The following is a 19,960-nucleotide window of genomic DNA, read 5'->3' as shown; positions in this document are numbered from 1 at the left end:
GAAACAGAAGTGGCCTCGCTTGCCATTATCCCCAGTGATCAGTGGGGGGGGGCTCTGTGCTTCCCCAATCCCTCATCTCTGGGCTATGCAGAGTTTGGAGTCCTGGTCCCCCAAGGGAGAGCCACCACTCTCTCCAGGGGACACAGCAAGAGTCTGAACTACTGTAAGATTGAACTACAAGCTCTGGCTGTGATGCTACATGGGCACTTTGGGCTCCTGTGTCTAAAGATTGGCAGGCAAGAAGATGAATCATCATCTTGTTAGGGGAAATTGATCCTGATGAGCAGGAGGAGGTAGGGCTGTTGTTACACAGGGGTTCAAGGGATAATGTGTGGAACTCAGGTGACTCACCTGGGTGTCTCTTGGTACTCCCTTACCCAATTGTGACATGGGGGACAAGTGTAGCAACCCCAGTCTGAGCAGCGTTACCAGGGACTCAGACTACCAAGCAATTAAGGTTCGAGTGAAACTACCAGGTAAGTCTCTGAGATCAACAGAGGCAATCACTGAGGTGATACAAAGGAGGGTGGAAGAGGGAGGCACTGGGCACCAGTTGTAGTACTGAAATCAACTGCAGGGACAGGGGGTGTAGGTCATTCCCCTAACTCCTCTTAAGTTTACCTTCATGAAGAGAGGTCCACTAGAGCTGCCCCAATCATGGATAGAGAACTGGGTCTACACATTGCATGGAGTGGACTGTGGCAGACATGAGGATGCATCCCTCAGATCTACCTTCAAGAAAGGAATGATTTCCAGGTACAAGGAGTATGGTTAGCTGACAGCTTCCAACTGTTGGCTCCTTCAGTAACTATGGCAGTATTCAAGCTGTGCTTAGGTTCTTGTTGATTTCCAAATCAATGACTGAGAATAGCAGTGGTAAATTGCCCTGGCCATTTTTTCCCAAGGTGAGACTTGTCTAATGGAAAACCTTTGCTCCAGAACACGCTATTGGGCTGGCCGACTTTGTGAGGTCAGTAGCATGGTCAGATGGCTCCTCCTGCTCAACCCTACTTCTTCCCCCATTCTTTCACAGGTATGACTCCCCAAAAAACTTTTTGCACTCCCAATACCACCTTAGCATCTGCTTCCTGGAGAACTGAACCTGTGACATTGGTGTCTTGAATCAACTTAAAAGCCCTCTACAACTGATTGTTTTGCTTCATTGTATGATCTACCATGGAGAGTTCAGATACTTCTGTAGTGCAGTTGTTGCTACCACTTATCCACTCATTGAATAATGTCTAACCTCCTAGATTTAGCTCACTGAGGTGATTACATCTAAGGCTGGACTTATATTCTCCCTAAAAATAGTAATCCATAGCAAAATTCTTAACATGGATGAGGTGATGGAGAAAGTGCAGTTGTGTTCCTGCAGACTTGTCCTAAATAGTAAAGACATTAGCAATGAAAATATGTTCAAGAGCCCTACGTATGGAAATTCGCCTCTCTTACTGCATTAGAATCTTCATTCTTGGACATTGGGTCAACTTTCATAAAATGGGATGTTCATATAGTCTTATTAGTTTTTCATTCTTGAAAACAGATTTTTTTTTAAAACATGATGAGCTATTTCTAAAAATGTTCCTATTTATTAGTGTAATGATAATAAATACTTAATTACAAGCTGCATCAGGAGTTCAAATTGTAGAATAAATGCTCTAGAGTTCGTCTTTTTAAAGAATTATTATTTGCCGGTTAGTTATATTTCTTTTTGTGCTGGCCTTACTCATTTTAGACTCTGGGTTTGGGCTAATGCTAATAATCATGGCTTACTTATGAGAAACATGGCATTGGCTCTTTGAAAACCAAACTGAATGACACTTAATGTTTATTAACTAACTAGCAATATTTTCTAGACCTAAGAGCTCAATAATAAAAGATGTTCAAGTCTGAAAATTTGAACAAATAATCTAAGATATTTTCTGAAAGCAACTGAAATGCCTTTTAGCCAACGAGTTTGTAATAGCTAATTCCAAGTGGACTGACATAACCGAAAAACTCAAATTGGCCTGGGTCTATTAACGTTCCTTTAGCATATTAGCAATAAAGTTGGGGTATAAAAGGAGGGGGACAGACATATTATATTCCTTATTCACCAAAGAGAATGAAGTAGTTCTTCTAGAAGACATCTTACTGGTAGGCAAGAACCAGCCCTGATTAAACCTTACTCTAGACAATAAGCACAGCATTTCAGGATAATTAATCCATCACTTTTCAAGGGCACTCAGCTGAAACAAATGCTCACACATTGGTAAGGATAAATAATCCATACATACCTTCTGCTGCAGAAGTGAAATATCACTTACCAATGATTAAAAGTTACAGGTTCTAGAGGAAAGATAGACGGTATTTATGGCTCACGAAATCTTTAATGTGTTGAATTCGAGTGCCTACGTTTGCATTACTAATTGGGAGGAATGCTATCTTGGTTGCACTAACCAGGAATCATAATACCAAGCTCAAGATCAGTAAAGTTTTTCACTTTGCATGGATGTGACAAATAATAGAACCAGAAAAAAAATGTTTGTTTTATAAAACCTCAATGGAGAACAATTTGGTAATATCTACCAAAATTACAAACACTTTGACCTTTTAATCCAGCAACCTCACTTCCAGGAAGGTATTCTACAGATATATTTCAAATATGTAAAAGAACATATGCTGTTTACTGTAGGAAATTAAGAAGAGTGAAAAAAAAAAAAGGGAGATTAAGAGAGAAGAGAAAAAACTCAATGTCAATGAATAGGGTATTGGTTAAATAAATTATAGTACATCTACAAAAGTAATACTACAAATGGTAAGTGGATTTTCTCTGATACAGTTCCAAGATACACTTTAGACAAGGTGTATGTTAATTTTGCTGTATGAAAGGGGGAGGAGCAGAATATATATTCTTGTTTGCTATTATTTATGTAAACTCTGGAAGGATACACAAGAAACAAAAAATAGAGTACAGGCATTAGAAGGGGACTTTCCAATGCATACCTTCTTTATGTTTCATTTATGAACCATGTGAATGTTAGCTACTTACAAATTAAACTTAAATGGTTTTTAAAGACATCTTTATGTAAGCAAATTGAAATTTAAAGCAAACAAAAATTTTTTAACACAACCAAGACAGTTCAAGCTGTCCTAGTTGTATTCCCTAACAGTGGAGTAATTATCACACCTGCCCTTAAATGTATCCAACATTTCAGAAAACATTTTTCTCTCTTCATTCTGTATTCTTTGTCTGCTTCCCCTATCTCGTTCTTATTTAACACCATAATTGTATTACTTAGAGTGACTAAGAAGCATTCAAAGATGAAAAGTCTAAAAGATTTGACAAACTGAAATTGCACTGCAATTTTTTTGGTAGATCTAGATCTTGCAGGCCATCATAGATAACTATAAGGCTATAAGATACGTCAGTGATTCTGTTACACAGTGAATCAGTTTAGTAAATGGATATCAAGGAACATCTCATTTTAGTGTTGTAATGAAAATAAAGACTAACAATAAAAGTGTGTGCTGAGGGGCAGGTATGAAGAACCTTAGCAAGCACTATAGCACAGCTGCCAAGTGGATGCATTCTGCAGCCAAATGGCTTGAGTTTGAAACCCACCTTGTTCATTTACCAGCCATGTGACTTTTAGTGTTACTTAACCTACTTGTGCATCATTTTCCTTATTAGTAAGAAAATGGAGATAATAGTGCTGACATATAGGATTGTTGTAAAGACCAAATGGGAACTTCTTTTCCAAAAAGAGAGTTGGAAAACTTTGTTGGAAAGAGAACTGTGACTTCAAAAGTCAATCTTCTTGTTTTATATGCATTCTATTAACTACAAAAAGTCACAGTATTTTTCAGTCCAACAGATACTGGATATCTTGATATATGTCTATCTTGCAAGTACTCAGGGCAAAGTACTGAGTACTAATTAAGTAGTAATTAAATAGTACTGAGTACTTAGTACTAAGTAAGTAGTAATTAAATAAAATTTAGCACAGAGGTTAAAATTACAATTCTTTGAAACTTCAATAGGAGGTAGAAATAATCTCAAATTTAAACATATCATGATACCTATGCACTTATGAAGCATTAAGAGAGAGGTTAATGGACTCTGTCTCTTAAATACAGAAATAAAGTACAGTCCTTGGATCTCAATTCTTGGTACAAGGTTAATTTAATACAGCTTATCAAGAAATTATTGATAAGCAGGTAGGGTTCAAATGTCCCAAATGCTAATACTTCTAGAAAATTAGTTTTCAAACGAAAAAAGTAGCCCTTAAATAAGAACTGGTAAACTTTTATTTCACCAAAATAAGATTTTTCAATTACTCAAAAAAGTGATGCCAAGTAAATCAAAAGAGAGGTTTTATCCTCAAAGGATAAAATAGGAGTATAGACAGCATATCAGGAATATAAAATTTTGCTAACAGGAAAGCAGTGCACATTTCCTATGAACCTTTGTTTTGCAGTTTTCAACTTTGGCAAAATTTCAATTAAATTTGGAATTTAAAATGGTCAGACTCTCGCTAGTTTAGGCCAATTCTAGAGAGAAATAAACCATAGACATGATGTACACTTTTAGCTATATAAGAATAAAGATATACCTTGACCCCACACTCAAGAAAAAAAATCAGAACACAAAGACAAAATGGACTTGGATTTTTAATTTTTTTAAAGATATCTCTGTCTATATATATATTAATAAAAAGTGCAAAGAATAGACCTTCATGTTTAAATTATATTCTAAAATAAAATATATATTTCCATTAACTGCAGGAGACAACTGGCAAGTAAAGAGCCTGAGAGAGTCCAGTCTCTCTCCATCACTACAATGGACATATATTTTAAGGAAGCACCTATGAAAAATTGTAGAGTGTTCACAACACTTCTGGTAACACAGATAGCTTCTGGGTGTTCTTGAAAGCAGTTTGTTTGCATTTTCAATCTAACATGAAATGAAGGGAAAAATCAAATTCATAAATGGAAATGACATTACTTAGAACAATCTAGTATTCTGTATTCATGTTTTATCTGGCCCCGAGCCTAGCGCTTCCCATGTAGCGAGCCACACTCACACGTGCATTAGTGAAAAGCTATCAGCAGCCTGCCTCATATGGTAAGCAGCTCTTTATGCAACAAGTGTTCTCCGCTCCTAACACTGCTGGTTTAGCAACATAGCTGAAACATCTGGTTAGAACTGAATTTTTGACTTTTTTAGAAGAAGATAAAATTTGTCTTAAGACATAGCATTGTAGCATTCAGCCCTGTTACACATAGCTCAAGTTATGTTTTGGGCTTAATTTTCACCAAAAGGTTTTAAAACACAAGGGGCGTATACTATCTGCTGCTTTCTTAGGTATTTATGGCAATGGTGGCAAAAGGTTGCAGAAACAACAGAAACTTTTAAGTAAAAAAAGACATATGACTCTGGACTTTTTTTTTCTTATAGCAATGTGGGATATTTCAACAATCCAAATTCAAAAATTGATTTCTACTGTGGCTTTAGCAGCTATGCACCCACATATAGAAAGGATCCCTCGGTTTTGATTTGGCTTTCTTTTTCCTTTTTCATAATGGGGAAGAACTTCTATTTTAGAGAAGATATGTTCTATACACTGTGCCTGTAGCAACATATCTGTAATACTGGCTATGACAGCATTTTGCCTCATAAATGTCAATAATATGCTCTTACTGAATCTGAACGAAGTCAGTATTAAAGCACAGATAAGCTGCAGACAATCAATTATGCATAACTGGCAGACTCAAAGGTCCACGGTCTCTTCTCTCCTTCTTTTAGGCCTGTTATAAAAATAATTTTGGTTACAACTGTCTATGCAGCACCAATTTTATTTCAAAAGCAGCATCTTTACTCAGCCACCCCAATGAATCTATAAGTACACATGCTCAAATAGCTTTTCTTGTTTACTTCTGTTTTGTAACTCTAAAAGACCAGTAATTGTATTATTTTCTTAATCAAAAATTATTCAGCAATTATTAAAACCATCAATTACAATGTCCTAAAAATATCAACATCTGCTGAATTAAATGAGAAGTTCCCTTTACATGCAACTGTATAATAAAAGAATTATGCCTGCAGTTGATAAACACTGTGTTCTGTAATAACAGAAGAAACAAGTCTCTAATAGTAAAAAAGCATTTCATAAAACTTTGTTATATATAAAATATCTTATTAATTGTGACCATTCCACTTATGATTAAAGCATAACATAAGTGTTTGCTCTGCCTTCTGCTGTGGGACAGTTCAGGGTCATACAACTTCAAAAAATAAAGAGTGCATCTGTTTCCCAGGCTGACAAAAGCAACAGGCTCAATTACACTGTTTCTCTCTCAAACTCGTCTGCACTCATGCGTACATACACAAAGCGCCCACAGTTTTAATCTTCATGACATTGTTGCCACACTTTTTTCCTACTTCCAAAAATCTGTCAGGAAAATGTGTTCACAAAATAATTATTCTTGTCTATGCCCAGCCTGGATCTCCATTGCTCATTTTTATGATTTTGAAAGATTAAGTCTGCAGCAGAAGGAGCGTAGGCCTCATTCATCTTTCTCAAACCCTTTGGTTTCCACCTTTAATGTTATATTGACTGTAGAGTTGACTCAGTAGGCCTGGGTCAAAGGCTTTACAGATCCTGAACCTGAAGTGCATTAAGAGAATAAACATCTGCCGCATGGCATAGGAAAATTTTAAAAGTAGCAATAATAAACACAACACCCCATACATAAAGAATTTACAAGAATCATCTAAAAATTTCGTAAAAAAATTAAATTTGTAGGAGGGGTGGAATCATGTAGCAAAGGTCAAAAGGTAAAATGCAATCAGATAATAATTGCATTCTTTGAAAAACACTTCACTTGCACAACTTGTGCTCCAGTTATGGTAAGTATTTCTCAAGTCTCCCATCTGTAAACATGGTGGACCAAGAAAGATACATATTAAAGAAAGGGATGACATCTGATTAACACACAAAAAGATTTTAGAGCAGGTAAAGAACTAATTTTAAAGAAAAGTGCTTTAAATGCGCTTCTGCAAAAAATATGAATTGGAGGCCATTCTGAAGTTTTGACACTTATACTTTACTCATAGATTAGGCAGAGTTTCTTCTATAGGAGCAACTGAATTGAAATGTAAAACAAACAAAAAAAATGCTCAATTATGACATCACAAATTCCCAGGGAATATCTGGGAATCAAAGCTCCCTTTGATTAAAGTTTCCCTCTTTTAATGCAAAGTGCAAGAGCAAGGGCTTCAAACGGATGACACAGGCAGAAAAGTCATAAAGCTCCTTCCCCCACATATCCCACTTCATTCCCTCACACACACCACAGATAGTTTATTAGCTAATTCGCAGCTCTCCTGGTACACACATCCAGTATTCTGTTGGATTCTTTATAAAGTCAGGCCTCTATTCCCAATAGTTAAAAGTAATGAAAAAGAAAGATATGAGGAAATACATTCAATAAGCAAAAATAAAAGAACTCTGGACTCTGACATATTTCATGTTATGGAAGTAATCTCTGATATAATGTATGAGGGACATTACAAGTGAGTTAGTAACATACAAAGAAAACAGACTACTCTGCCTGTGCTTCCAGAATAACACCAAGTTTTCCTGGAGTTTTAATTTCCCATCTATTCCTCTTTCAAGATTCTAATAGGTTCTTACTGAGTACCTGAGATCAGAAACATGTTGAAAAATGCTTAAAACACTTTAAATTATTTCAAAAGGGAGAAATGAGAACCAGAAAAAAAAAATCACCCAAGTTGAGAAATAAGAAGTTAATTATAAACGAATAAAACTATTGGGTAAACATGTGCAGATGCAGGTCAAAATGCAAAACTGAACCAGAAAAGGAGAGGAGGGAGAGGGGAGATAAAGGAAGAACCGGGAGAGAGAAGTGCTGGCCCTTCCTGTGAAGATTCCTTGCTTCCTGATTTAAATGCTGTAAGATACCCTTCTGAGGGGCTTCTGTTCATGCTATCTTCACAAGTGTAATAAATGGTAATGATAACCAAGTGGCAGGCAAACCCCAGTGAACACAGTAAGAAGTCGGTGATTTCGCTGTCATCTTTCCTTAGAGAGGGCACATGGACTGGAGATGTGGCCAATTCTGCTGGCTGCGCTGAAGAAATCTATGGTAGAAAATACCAAAAATGGTCCCCTGTCCATTCTAGGGGAAAAAACATATAAAACCCCTCCAAAACCTAAACAGAACAAAACAAAACAAATAAAAACAATCGTCTCCCTCCTAAAGAAAACCACATTGGAAACAAACGCCCTGCAAGAAGTCCTTATTTGTATGTTTTTACAAGGCTGGTAGAGGTTATTTTGTTTTGGATTCCACATAAATTTTATCTCCATCTCTAATGCCAAAGGAATGCAATGCCCGAGAGCTGTACTTCATTTCCTCTGGGCCAAAGGGTGCTTCATGGTCAAAATAGTAGAGAAGCATGTTGCTTGTTGGTAATTGCACTAGAGTTTTTAATTGTTTCTTTAGTTCTGCAACTGTTTGGTCCAGACGAATGCTCATTTCTTCCACCTGATCGTTAAAGTGGACTTCTACTTTTGCACTGCTCTGGGGTCTTAGGTCCACTTCTGCCAAAGGCGCCAACTTCCCGTATTTTGTGATCAGTTCATGATACCTAGAAGGATAAAAAAAAAAAAACAGTATCAGCTTAAACTACTAGCACATAAACTATGGACTTCTTCAAACCACAGGTAAACTACATGAGACCCTCAACATCTTTCTAATATCTTATTCTAATATCACATCTATCTATCTATCTACCAATCAGATGACTCTTGTGGATTCTGTGCCCTAATACAGTTGCCCTGTTGAGGCCACAGTAAAACCACGTCACGGTACTTAGGGGAAGTATTTTTTCTAAAGATGGTCGTCAGGTCTGCTATTAGTCATTAATCATAAGAATGGACTTAGAAAGAAAAGTGGAACCTAGAAAAGTAGACACTACAAAGGTATTAGAAAGAAGCCCAATCTCTCTGTAGAACTTGCTTTCTTGGGCAGCGTTCAAGACAGACAGATATCTAAGCGCATGTCCCTTGGGAACAGATGCAAGATGGAAGGAGGCCAGCAGTTTCTGAGGCCTGGAGAATCCATAACTTATAAACAAAAACATGTAGTTGTATGTTAGCAATTAACCTAGCTCTTTCAGTGGTCACCAGCAGCAACTAACAAAAGAAGAGAGGGCACAACCTCGTTGCCATAACCGTTTAAAGGGAACCAAAAGCTCTGTACTATGTGGTTCAATTAAGCAAAAATCCTAACCCAATCCCTAGAAACCATCATGGAGAAAGAAGGTAAGGACAAAATCCTGAGCATACTAACAGTACTTCCTAATTTAGACAAAAGTGGACCCAGGAAGTAATGAGTCAGCTGGGTTGAGGAAAAACTTGGTTTAAGGAAGACAATGTTGAAGAAAACCCCTGGGGACCAGAAGCCTCTATATCCCACTGCCAGGATGTCAGGATTTTAGCAAAGGCAAACAAAACAAAACAAAGCGGAACAAAAAAGCCCACATAAATAAAAAACAAAATTCCCAGGACTTGAAATTTTCTAAAGCTCCAAACTAAAAATATGAAATGATTCAAAGTCTAAGGGGTATCTTTTCCCCACCCCATCTAGTATATAACTTCAAATAAGTGAGGCTAGGTTATGATAATTTAACAAAATCTCAGATAAGACAGCAGAACCCAGGTGGTCAAATAAGAACTGAACCCAACTCCAGAGATATTTTCCCTTCAGACTACAGAAAAGCAGAATTGTAATACCCTAGCTCTCAAACTTTGCATAGGAGTGACAAAAGCAACAATGGCAAAGGGGTCAAAGAGAGTTTATTCATACTGTGTTTCAGCAAAGAGATGGTATGGAGAGCGGTACCCACTTTCAAGCATAAGCAAGAAGACAAGACACAACTAAGCACATGGCAGTAAGCACACACCAAAGCAAAAAAAGTAAAGGAAAGGAACACATAAATAAGTAAAAGGCAGAGGAAGAACTCAACCTGAAGGAAAACATAAGTAAAGGAAAAGAAAATGCCCCGCAAAGACTCAAAAATCTAGAAATTAATAAGTACATGAATAAAAAAACGAGAGCTCAAAGACAAATTGTAAACCATAGAATGAGATGAAAATAGAGATTGCAGAGCTACTGAAACAAACAACACTACTGAGGAACAAAACAACACTATTACTGACCAAATAAATAAATTAGAAAGGATGCCCCAAGAGCATTATACCTAGCCAAATGCTATGGTTTGAATGTGCCCCTCGAAACTCATGGGTTTAAAACTTAATCTGCAATGCAATAATGTTGAGAAGAAGGATCTTTAAGAGGTGCCTAAAGGGAGTGGGTTAGTTTTCATGGGAGTGGGTTCCTGATGAAAGAGTTTGGTCCTCTCTTGCTTTCTTGTGCTTTCTCACCCTCCTGCCTTCTGCCACGGGATGATGCAGCAGGAAATTCAGAGGCCCTATTCAGATGCTGGCAAGTTGATATTGTATTTCCTAGCATGCAGAACTGTGAGAAATGAATTTCTTTTCTTTATAAATTACTGAGTCTGTGGTATTCTGTTATAGCAATACAAAATGAACTAAGACACCAAGTTTTGTTCAGAAATAAATTTAACAAGTAGATATTTCACAACAAGAAGGAGCTTAAAGAGTAGAGTACCCATGAGTCCTTTTGAGAAATCAAAAAGCAAAAAAACACTGTTCAACAATGAGATTAAAGAACTAGTGGTAAGCCTTGAATCAATTTAAATATAAAATTAAAACTTATAATAATAATTATAGACCTCTAAATTCATTTATACTTGATACTGTACCCAACTGAATTAATCTTAACCATAAACATATTTGTATACAAAATTATGACTTACATTCAGAAATTAGCCTACCTTCTATAAATGGGCAAGTATATCTATAAATTAAATGATCTATAAATTGGGACACTGTGAAATCCTACAGTTTTCTCAAAACCAACATATTCAGAAACAATTAATTGCCACTCCTCAACCATGTTCTCTTCCAGTCTTTCACATCTCAGTAAATGGCACAGAAACTACCAGATTATCCTAGCTAGAAACTGGACAATCAGGCATATTCTTTCTGCTCCCACCTCTCCTCTCCACTTCTCCTATTCAATTTCCATGTCCAACTAATTCTCTTCCAATGAATCTCTTGAATCTATCTGCATATCTCTTATCCACTTGCCTTGTAAGTTTTAGCCACTATCATTAATAACTTAGATTGCCACAGTTTCCTGTGGATGCATAAACTAGATGAATTTTCTCAATATCTGTTCCAATCTCCTCGTGGTAGGCCTGCCTGTACTTCAAAGCTTGGAAAGCTGAAAAATGTATTTCTCACACTCTATCAATCACAGTCAGCCTTGGGGAGAGAGGTAGAGGGTCGAAAAGACAAAGTGTGGGAACTGTTTGGGTAGAGGCCTCCTAATGACCAGAACACAGTTTAAGCAGTATGTTCTCGAGTCAACAGCTCTGGAAGAAGCTGGCTAATGATCTCTAGATCACAGCTAAGGTGGTGTGATCAGCACCAGGGACAGCAACTTGCTGCTCTTCCCTTTTCCTGATTCTGACAGAGGTAGCAGTGCCCTTGGTGGCCTAGTTCTGTGGTACTATTCTAGAGGCAATTCTAGAGAGGCAGTGGGATGCTCCTCCAGCCCTTCCAAAGATTTTAGGAGCACTTTATTCACTGTATGAAATCCCTTTCTTCTTAAAATAGATAATGGCTTTCCATGACTTCAGAGTAGCCCCAAGATAATCTTTGTCTACACTGTAGCCAAAGTGATTGTTATAAAATACAAATTTGATGACATCACTCCTTTACTTAAAATCACACAATATCCATAAGAATAAAGTCCTAACTCCTCAGCATGATTGTGGTACACAGAATTTTGGCCTCCATATCCAGATAGGCCTGATTTAATCACATGAGCCCTCAGAAACAGAGAAGTTTCTCCATTTAGTAGCAGAAGTCAGAGGGAGTCAAAGTACAAGAACTTGACATACCATTGGTGGCTCAAAGATGGAGGGGACCACATCAAAAGTGTAAGAAGGAATAGAATTCAGCCACCATCCTGAGTGAACCTGCAATGTAGTTCTTCTCCAGAGCTTCCAATAAATAAAACAGCCCTGCAGACATCTTGATTTTGGTCTTGTGAGACCCTAAGCAGAGAACTCAACTGTGTCACAGTGCCCAAACTTCTGACCCCCAAAGAAACTGTGACATATTAAGTAGGTATTATTTTGAACCTCTGAGTTTATAGTAATTTATTATAGCAGCAATAGAAAACTAATACAGTGAATATAAGAGGCCATCATGATCTGGTTCCTTCATAACTTCCCAACCTTATTTTGTGCCATCACTATTGCCATTTTCTGCACCTCCTTTTTTCACTTGTTTAAATCTTTAAATCAGTGTTTACGTATTAATTTATTGGTAATGCCAGCAGACTTTTGTATATAGGTTAGATTTTGGATGTGAACTCTAAGAAATATTCACTATTAAATATAAAAGAAGAAAGAGTATTTAGAGTTGTGATTCACTACAGACACTGAATATGCTCCCTGAAAAGTTAGATAAATAAAAATCATGATTTCAAGATAATCTATTTACTCCCAATATTTTTACTTTCTCACTTATCTTTTTAAATTTTAAATTATCTTTTACTTTCCCACTTAGCTTTTTAAAGTATCATTTATTTTCCCAATTATCTTTTCCTTATCAGGAAAAATCAGTAAATGTAAGAAATCATGACTTTACAAAATCATGTAAATTTTAGAAACTAATTTCTTCCAAGTCTTCCAGCTTAGTTATTTTATTCATTATTCAAAAGTCCACCCAAACTGAACTATACCATATACTTTGTATTATTTGAGTGTTTTCTTAGCATCAGTTCCAATGTCTTCCCAAAACCACAGTATTAAGAGGTATTAATAAATGGTTTCTGGTGACTTAAGTATTCTTTAAAATTGATTATCTCAATTTATATTCTACCAATCTGTATCTTTATCTGGCTATTAACAAGTATTTAATATTTATAAGCCTTACTGGTGAAGTAGGCAAAAAAGGCTATAAACCTACTTTGGAAGATATTATTGATAAGGATGTATCATAAAAATCAAATGCTAAAATTTAATATATACTGTATTTGTGTTCAGAAGTCCTTTGGTCCATTCCACCATGACCTAACAGAAAAATGACCAATCATAGGCAAAACAAAATTTACTACAAATGCATAAAGACCAGTGTGACCACATGGGCAACTAAGAGTGATAAATGGAAACCAAATGCTGGCTGCAACCCTGTGAAGACCACCACCCACAGGCAAACTGGTGTTGTGCTACTTTTCCCCCTTCTTATTAAATAAAAACACCCACTGAGAGAAAAGCTGCTTTCAACTTTAAGGGCCTTTGAATCACGAGCAGTTAGACATCAGGCTACTGGTAGAGTAGGGCTGAAAGCGATACTAACAAAGAAAGGAATGGAGAATGGAGCCATCTGCAGTGGAGCCAGGCTAGCTCTGCTCTTGGTGCAACGGAGCGAGCCTTCGCACACCAGGGCTCCTGGTCCACGGCACACCTACCTAATGTGACACAGGATGAGATTTTAGTAGCATGGTGGTCATGTTTAGGAGAGGTATTGTCTCTTTCTAGGAGGCATTGCCCATCCTCACTCTTGATTCCCAAGACCTGAGAGCATTTCCTCAATTCAGTCACAGGTCTACGGCTCCAGAATAAATGAAGATTTGGCACATTACTTGAAAGACTACAGGTTCCTGCCATAAATCTTAGTCTGAAGGTAAATTTATCATAAAATCTAAAACCCAAAGATAGAGGCAAAAGGTTAACTCATTCTCAGCTCCGAATGGCCTTATAAGCTATCCTAACTAAATAATACAAACAGTACATATTTTACACAATTTTTAGGAAACTGGAAAACTATGCCTAGAATCAGGGGCTTTTCAGTGGCAGACAGCTTTCACATTTGGACATCATGTCTTCCAAATCCATAAAAGCAGCAGCCTACAATCTCAAGGAGCATCCTAGAGAAAAATGAAGGAATTTACATTTTCTGGAGATGTGTAATACCACAATAAGAACATAAGTATCCCAAAGGTGCTCTATTTATCCCTTACAACTGCCTAGAGGTGTGTTCACAGGGTGGCCTGTAAGCTAACAGTTGTTAATTTATCATTCCTCAAATGCAGACTCATATTGAATCAACTAAAGTCTTTTCTCTATAAAGCTAAGTTACTCTGAAATAAATCTCTAAATATATACAGCTCTCTCTTCAAGAAATATAATAAAATATGAAAAATCCCTGTGATGATTTAGTTGGTTGAACCAAATGACTAAAATTTAACTAGAATAAAAACATTCATTGAATTTGTTTCCCAAGACATTAAGAGGGATTAAAAAGTATATTCTAAACATCTTCTGATTGCTGTAATCTCTCTCTTTTACTATAGTACGCTTTCTCTCACTTTTGATATGGTATCATATCATAACACATTAAAGAAACATCTTAACATTCTACCACTGGGATTTTACACTCTATTGAAATAGTTTTCTCAAAGTTTCTAAAGTTTTATATATTAAAACAGATAAAAATGAGATTTTAGAGGTAGGGAGACCTTTGAAATCATTTATTACATACTTTGCAGATATAAAAATTGAGACCCAGTTTGTTAACCCAAAGCCTCACAGCTAGTGAAAGGAAGGGGGAAGATTAGAACTCAGAGGTCTTGTTCTCAGACTATTCTTTGTTTTTTCATTTTTGTTTTTGTTTTTAGTTCTCATTATCTTGGTGGTTTGCTGAAATAATGAATACTATTACAGAAATTTTCTTCTCCTCCCTCTGTTTCAAATGACCCCTTTCAATCTCTCTTTATGAGTTCTCATTCCTCTTTTTACCATCTACACTTGGATAGTCCTAAAAACTTACTCCTGGATTCTGCTTTCTTTTTTCTTTATAATCTTCCATTACAGAGCTCATTCTTTTCATTAGCTTAAGCCATATATGTTACCTACATGTCTTCCTCAAACATCTGCATTTCACCTACCTCCAAAATTAATTATTCTCACCTTTCACACATAGCAAAGTATCTTGAACTGAACTTAGTATTTTCCATATAATTGGGGCTTAAGTCATAGAACTTTTTGTTTCAACTCAACTATTCTTAAATTCAAGTCTTATCAAAATTACCTAGTTAATGGATAAGGAGAATGTTACCTACTCATATGATAGAACACCATACAGCAGCTAAAACAATAATTTTTTTTTTTTTGAGACAGAGTCTCACTTGTTGCCCAGGCTAGAGTGAGTGCCATGGCGTCAGCCTGGCTCACAGCAACCTCAATCTCCTGGGCTCAGCGATCCTACTGCCTCAGCCTCCCGAGTAGCTGGGACTACAGGCATGCGCCACCATGCCCGGCTAATTTTTTGTATATATATTTTTAGTTGGTCAATTAATTTCTATTTTTGGTAGAGATGGGGTCTCGCTCAGGCTGGTTTCGAACTCCTGACCTTGAGCAATCCGCCCGCCTCGGCCTCCCAAAGTGCTAGGATTACAGGAGTGAGCCACCGCGCCCGGCCTAAAACAATAATTTTAATCCACATTTATCAATATGATTAGAACTTTGGTCAAAATGACTCTGTACATTCACATTTTAATGTACTTTCAGTCCAAACTCACAGTAAAAATGGATAAAATATAAAAAGGTTAAAATCCAAGAAGACATAGACCAGGATCAAAAATTATAAGCATCTCCATGGGCCAAAAAATGAACAGAAATACAAATCATAGAACTGAAACCACAAGACCACTGGGTTCCAAATCAAGATCCAGGTGGTAGCAGTCGGGAGTTCAAGTCCTACAAGGTAAAGGAGAGTAAATGTACTCCATGGGAGGGAGAGGAACTGCAGCCAGGTTCATTGCCTGACGCAAGGGTAGAGTTGGGGTGATGTGAGACTGGGCATGAAATAAGAATGAAAAACACTGCTGCAGATCCACTGCCCAGGGCTACCTCTCTAGAGCAATGGGTCTAGGTAAAAGAAGTAAAAAGATAGTTCACCACAGGGAATTGAAGCAAATCACCTGCTGCTTAGGACTAGTTCCCCACTATCTCTGTAATTATTGTAGAACAGGTTCTCTGAAATCCATTAACACATTAATTGCCATGAGAATTGTATTTAACTCACTCTAGTTTTGACTCTGAGGCTGTGTGAAACATATATTGTTGATGTTCTTCTCGTTACAATTTAACATTGAGAATTTAAGTCTAAAAACATAGATTAAATGAATAGAAGTCAATAAATTTTGTTTTTCTGTTAATGCTTATCTTTAAATAACACTTAAAGTATTTATTCCATTTTTATAATAAAACACTATGGCCCCTAGGAAAAGTTTCTGATTTTTTTGTGTGGGAATCAATGTGCTAAAATAGCTGGTTCTAGGCCAGGCGTGGTGGCTCACGCCTGTAATCCTAGCACTCTGGGAGGCTGAGGTGGGAGATTGCTTGAGCTCAGGAGTTCGAGACCAGCCTGAGCAAGAGTGAGATCCTGTCTCTACTATAAACAGAAAGAAATTAGCCAAAGAACTAAAAAAAAATAGGAAAAAAATTTAGCTGGGCATGGTGGTGTGAGCCTGTAGTCCCAGCTACTCAGGAGGCTGAGGCCAGGAGGATTGCTTGAGCTCAGGAGTTTGAGGTTGCTGTGAGCTAGGCTGACACCACAGTACTCTAGCCCAGGCAACAGAGTGAGACTTTGTCTCAAAAAAAAAGAGCTGGTTCTAGACCAGGAATCTGGGGAACTGATGAGAGGCAACTGTAAGATCATTAGACAGGGAGAGGAAAGCTCAAGCAGAAAGACATAACAATCCTAAATGTGCATATATTTAAAAACAGATACATACACAAAAGATAATGAAGCAAAAGTTGATAAAAACAGACAAATCCACAATTATAGTTTGAGATGGCAATATTCTTCTCTCAGTAATTGATAAAACAAGCAGATAGAAAATTGTCAATGATTTAAAAGACCTGAATAACACTAACAACTTGATCTGGCACTTATAAAACACACCAACAAAACTAAATAAATGGGATCTGATCAAATTAAAAAGCTTTTGCACAGCCAAGGAAACTATCATTAGAGCGAATAGACAGCCTACAGAGTGGGAGAAAATATTTTCTCTCTATACATCTGATAAAGGGCTGATAACAAGAATCTATCTAGAACTTTAAAAAATCAACAAGAAAAAAATTAAACAACCCCATCAATAAATGGGCAAGGAAATGAACAGAAACTTTTCAAAAGAAGACAGAATAATGGCCAGCAAACATATAAAAAAATGCTCAACATCTCTAATCATTAGAGAAATGCAAATTAAAACCACAATGAGATATCACCTAATCCCAGTGAGATTGGTCTCTATCAAAAAATCCCAAAACAACAAATGCTAGCAAGCATGTGGAGAGAGGGGAACACTCTTACACTGCTGGTGGGACTGCAAATTAGTATAACCTCTGTGGAAAAGAATTTGGAGATATCTCAAAGAGCTAAAAATAGAAATACCATTCGATCCAGCAATAGCACTATTAGGCATCTACCCAAAAGGGCAAAAGACATTCTGTAATAAAGATATCTGCGCCCGAATGTTTATGGCAGCACAATTCACTATTGCAAGGATGTGGAAACAACCCAAGTGCCCATTGATTCATGAGTGGATTATTAAAATTTGGTATATGTATACAATGGAATATTACTCAATTATAAGAAATGACAATGATCTAGCAGCTCATATTTTCCTGGAGAAAGCTTGAGTCCATTATCCGAAGTGAGTTATCACAAGATCGGAAGAATAGGCTCCACTTGTATTCACCATCAAATTGGCACTGCCTGATCAACACTATGGTGCTCACACGGTAGTAATATTCTCCAGGGATTAGGGGGGTTGGGAGGGTAAACTCACAACTAATGGATGCGGTGAGCATTGTAGAGGGGAAGGGCATGCCTCTAAAACCTTTACTTGGGTAAGGCAAAGACACAAAATGTAACCAAAATGTTTGTACTCTCATAATATCCTGAAATAATAAATAAATAAATATTACATTCATAATTTACATTAATTACATGTTTAAATAAATATATAATGAAAATAAAAAACACCAACAATATTAGAATAGACACTTTTTGAGTGTATGTGCAATATTGACCAAGGTAGACTATTCTCTAAGCCAAAACATACCTCAAACATATCACAACAGGTTTAAAAGAACTGAAATAATACAAAGTATGTTCTCTGACCATAATAAAATTAAATAGATATCATTAACAGAAAAATAACTAGAAAATCCCCAAATATCTGGAAAATAAGTCAAAGAGGAAGTCACAGGAGAAATTAGAAAATATTCTGAATTCAATGACAATGAAAATATATCAAAATTATAGAACATAGCTAACATAATGTTTAAAAGGAAATTAGAGGCCGGGCGCGGTGGCTCACGCCTGTAATCCTAGCTCTTGGGAGGCCGAGGCGGGCGGATTGCTCAAGGTCAGGAGTTCAAAAACCAGCCTGAGCAAGAGCGAGACCCCGTCTCTACTATAAATAGAAATAAATTAATTGGCCAACTGATATATATAAAAAAAAATTAGCCGGGCATGGTGGCGCATGCCTGTAGTCCCAGCTACTCGGGAGGCTGAGGCAGAAGGATCGCTCAAGCCCAGGAGTTTGAGGTTGCTGTGAGCTAGGCTGACGCCACGGCACTCACTCTAGCCTGGGCAACAAAGCGAGACTCTGTCTCAAAAAAAAAAAAAAAAAAAAAGGAAATTAGAATTAAATGCTTATAATAGAAAAGAAAAATGGTCTCAAATCAATGATCGAAGCTTAAAAAACTAGAAAATGATGAGCAAATTAAATCCAAAGCAAGAAGGAAAAACTAACAAAGATACAAGCAGATATCAATAAAATTGAATGCAGAAGAAAAATAGAGAAAACCCATAAAATCTAAAGCTGGATCTTTGCAACGCTTAGTAAATTTGATAATCCTTTAACCAGACTGATCAAGAAAAGAAGATGCCAATATCAGGACTAAAAGAAGGGATATTACTACAGAGCCTATGGACATTAAAGGCTTACAATACATGAATATTATGAACAACTGTATGTCCATAAATTCAACAACTAAGAGGAAATGGATAAATTCCTTTAAAGATATAAATTACTGAAGCTCACTCAAGAAAAAACAGATAACTTGAATCATGCTTTATCTAGTAAATATATTTAATTCATAGTTAAAACCTCCAACAAAGAAAACACCAGGCTCAGATGGCTTTACTGATAAATTCTACAAGATATCTTAAAAGAAAATAATACTATTCTATATAAACTCTTCTAAAAATAGAAGAAGAAAGATCATTCACAAGCTCATTTATGAAGCCAGCACTACCCTGATAGCAAGGCAAGACGAAGACATTATAAGAAAAGAAAATTTCAGAACAATATCCCTAATGAACATAGACACAAAAATCCTTAACAAAATATTAGCAAATCAAATTCACCAATATATAAAAAAGATAACACATCATAACCAAGTGGGATTTATCTTGGGAATTCAAGGCTGGTTAAACATTCAAAAATTCAGTTAACATAATTCACTGTATTGACACACTAAGTAAGAAAAATGGTATGAGCTTCTCAAGAGATGCAGAAAGAGTATTTGACTAAATTTAGCACCCATTCATGATAAAAACTTGCAGTAAAGTTGGAACAGAAGGAAATCTCAATCTAATAAAGGCCATGAACAAAAAACCTATAGTTAACACAACTTTTAGTGTGAAAAGACTGAATGATTTCTTCCTAAATAGGGAACAAGGCAAAGATGTCTGCTTTTACTACTCCGATT

General features: G+C 36.6%; 1 protein-coding gene across 5 annotated transcripts in view; it reads right to left on the bottom strand.

Moving 5' to 3' along the window:
- Nucleotides 1–4,261: 4,261 nt before the first annotated feature.
- The window catches only part of TBCEL (tubulin folding cofactor E like), a 70,921-nt gene continuing 55,222 nt past the window's right edge, over nt 4,262–19,960 (bottom strand). For all 5 annotated transcript variants that reach the window (XM_012773494.3, XM_012773498.2, XM_012773497.2 and 2 more), the window contains one exon: nt 4,262–8,656. In XM_012773494.3, the coding sequence (XP_012628948.1) occupies nt 8,338–8,656 (319 nt within the window). In that variant the 3' untranslated portion in view covers nt 4,262–8,337. The remainder of the gene's footprint in view (nt 8,657–19,960) is intronic.

The sequence above is a fragment of the Microcebus murinus genome, chromosome 4 (assembly GCF_040939455.1).
Source record: "Microcebus murinus isolate Inina chromosome 4, M.murinus_Inina_mat1.0, whole genome shotgun sequence".
In the NCBI taxonomy this organism is placed as follows: Eukaryota; Metazoa; Chordata; class Mammalia; order Primates; family Cheirogaleidae; genus Microcebus; species Microcebus murinus.
Note: the sequence above shows the minus strand (reverse complement) of the source record. Positions and strands in the feature narration are given on the sequence as shown.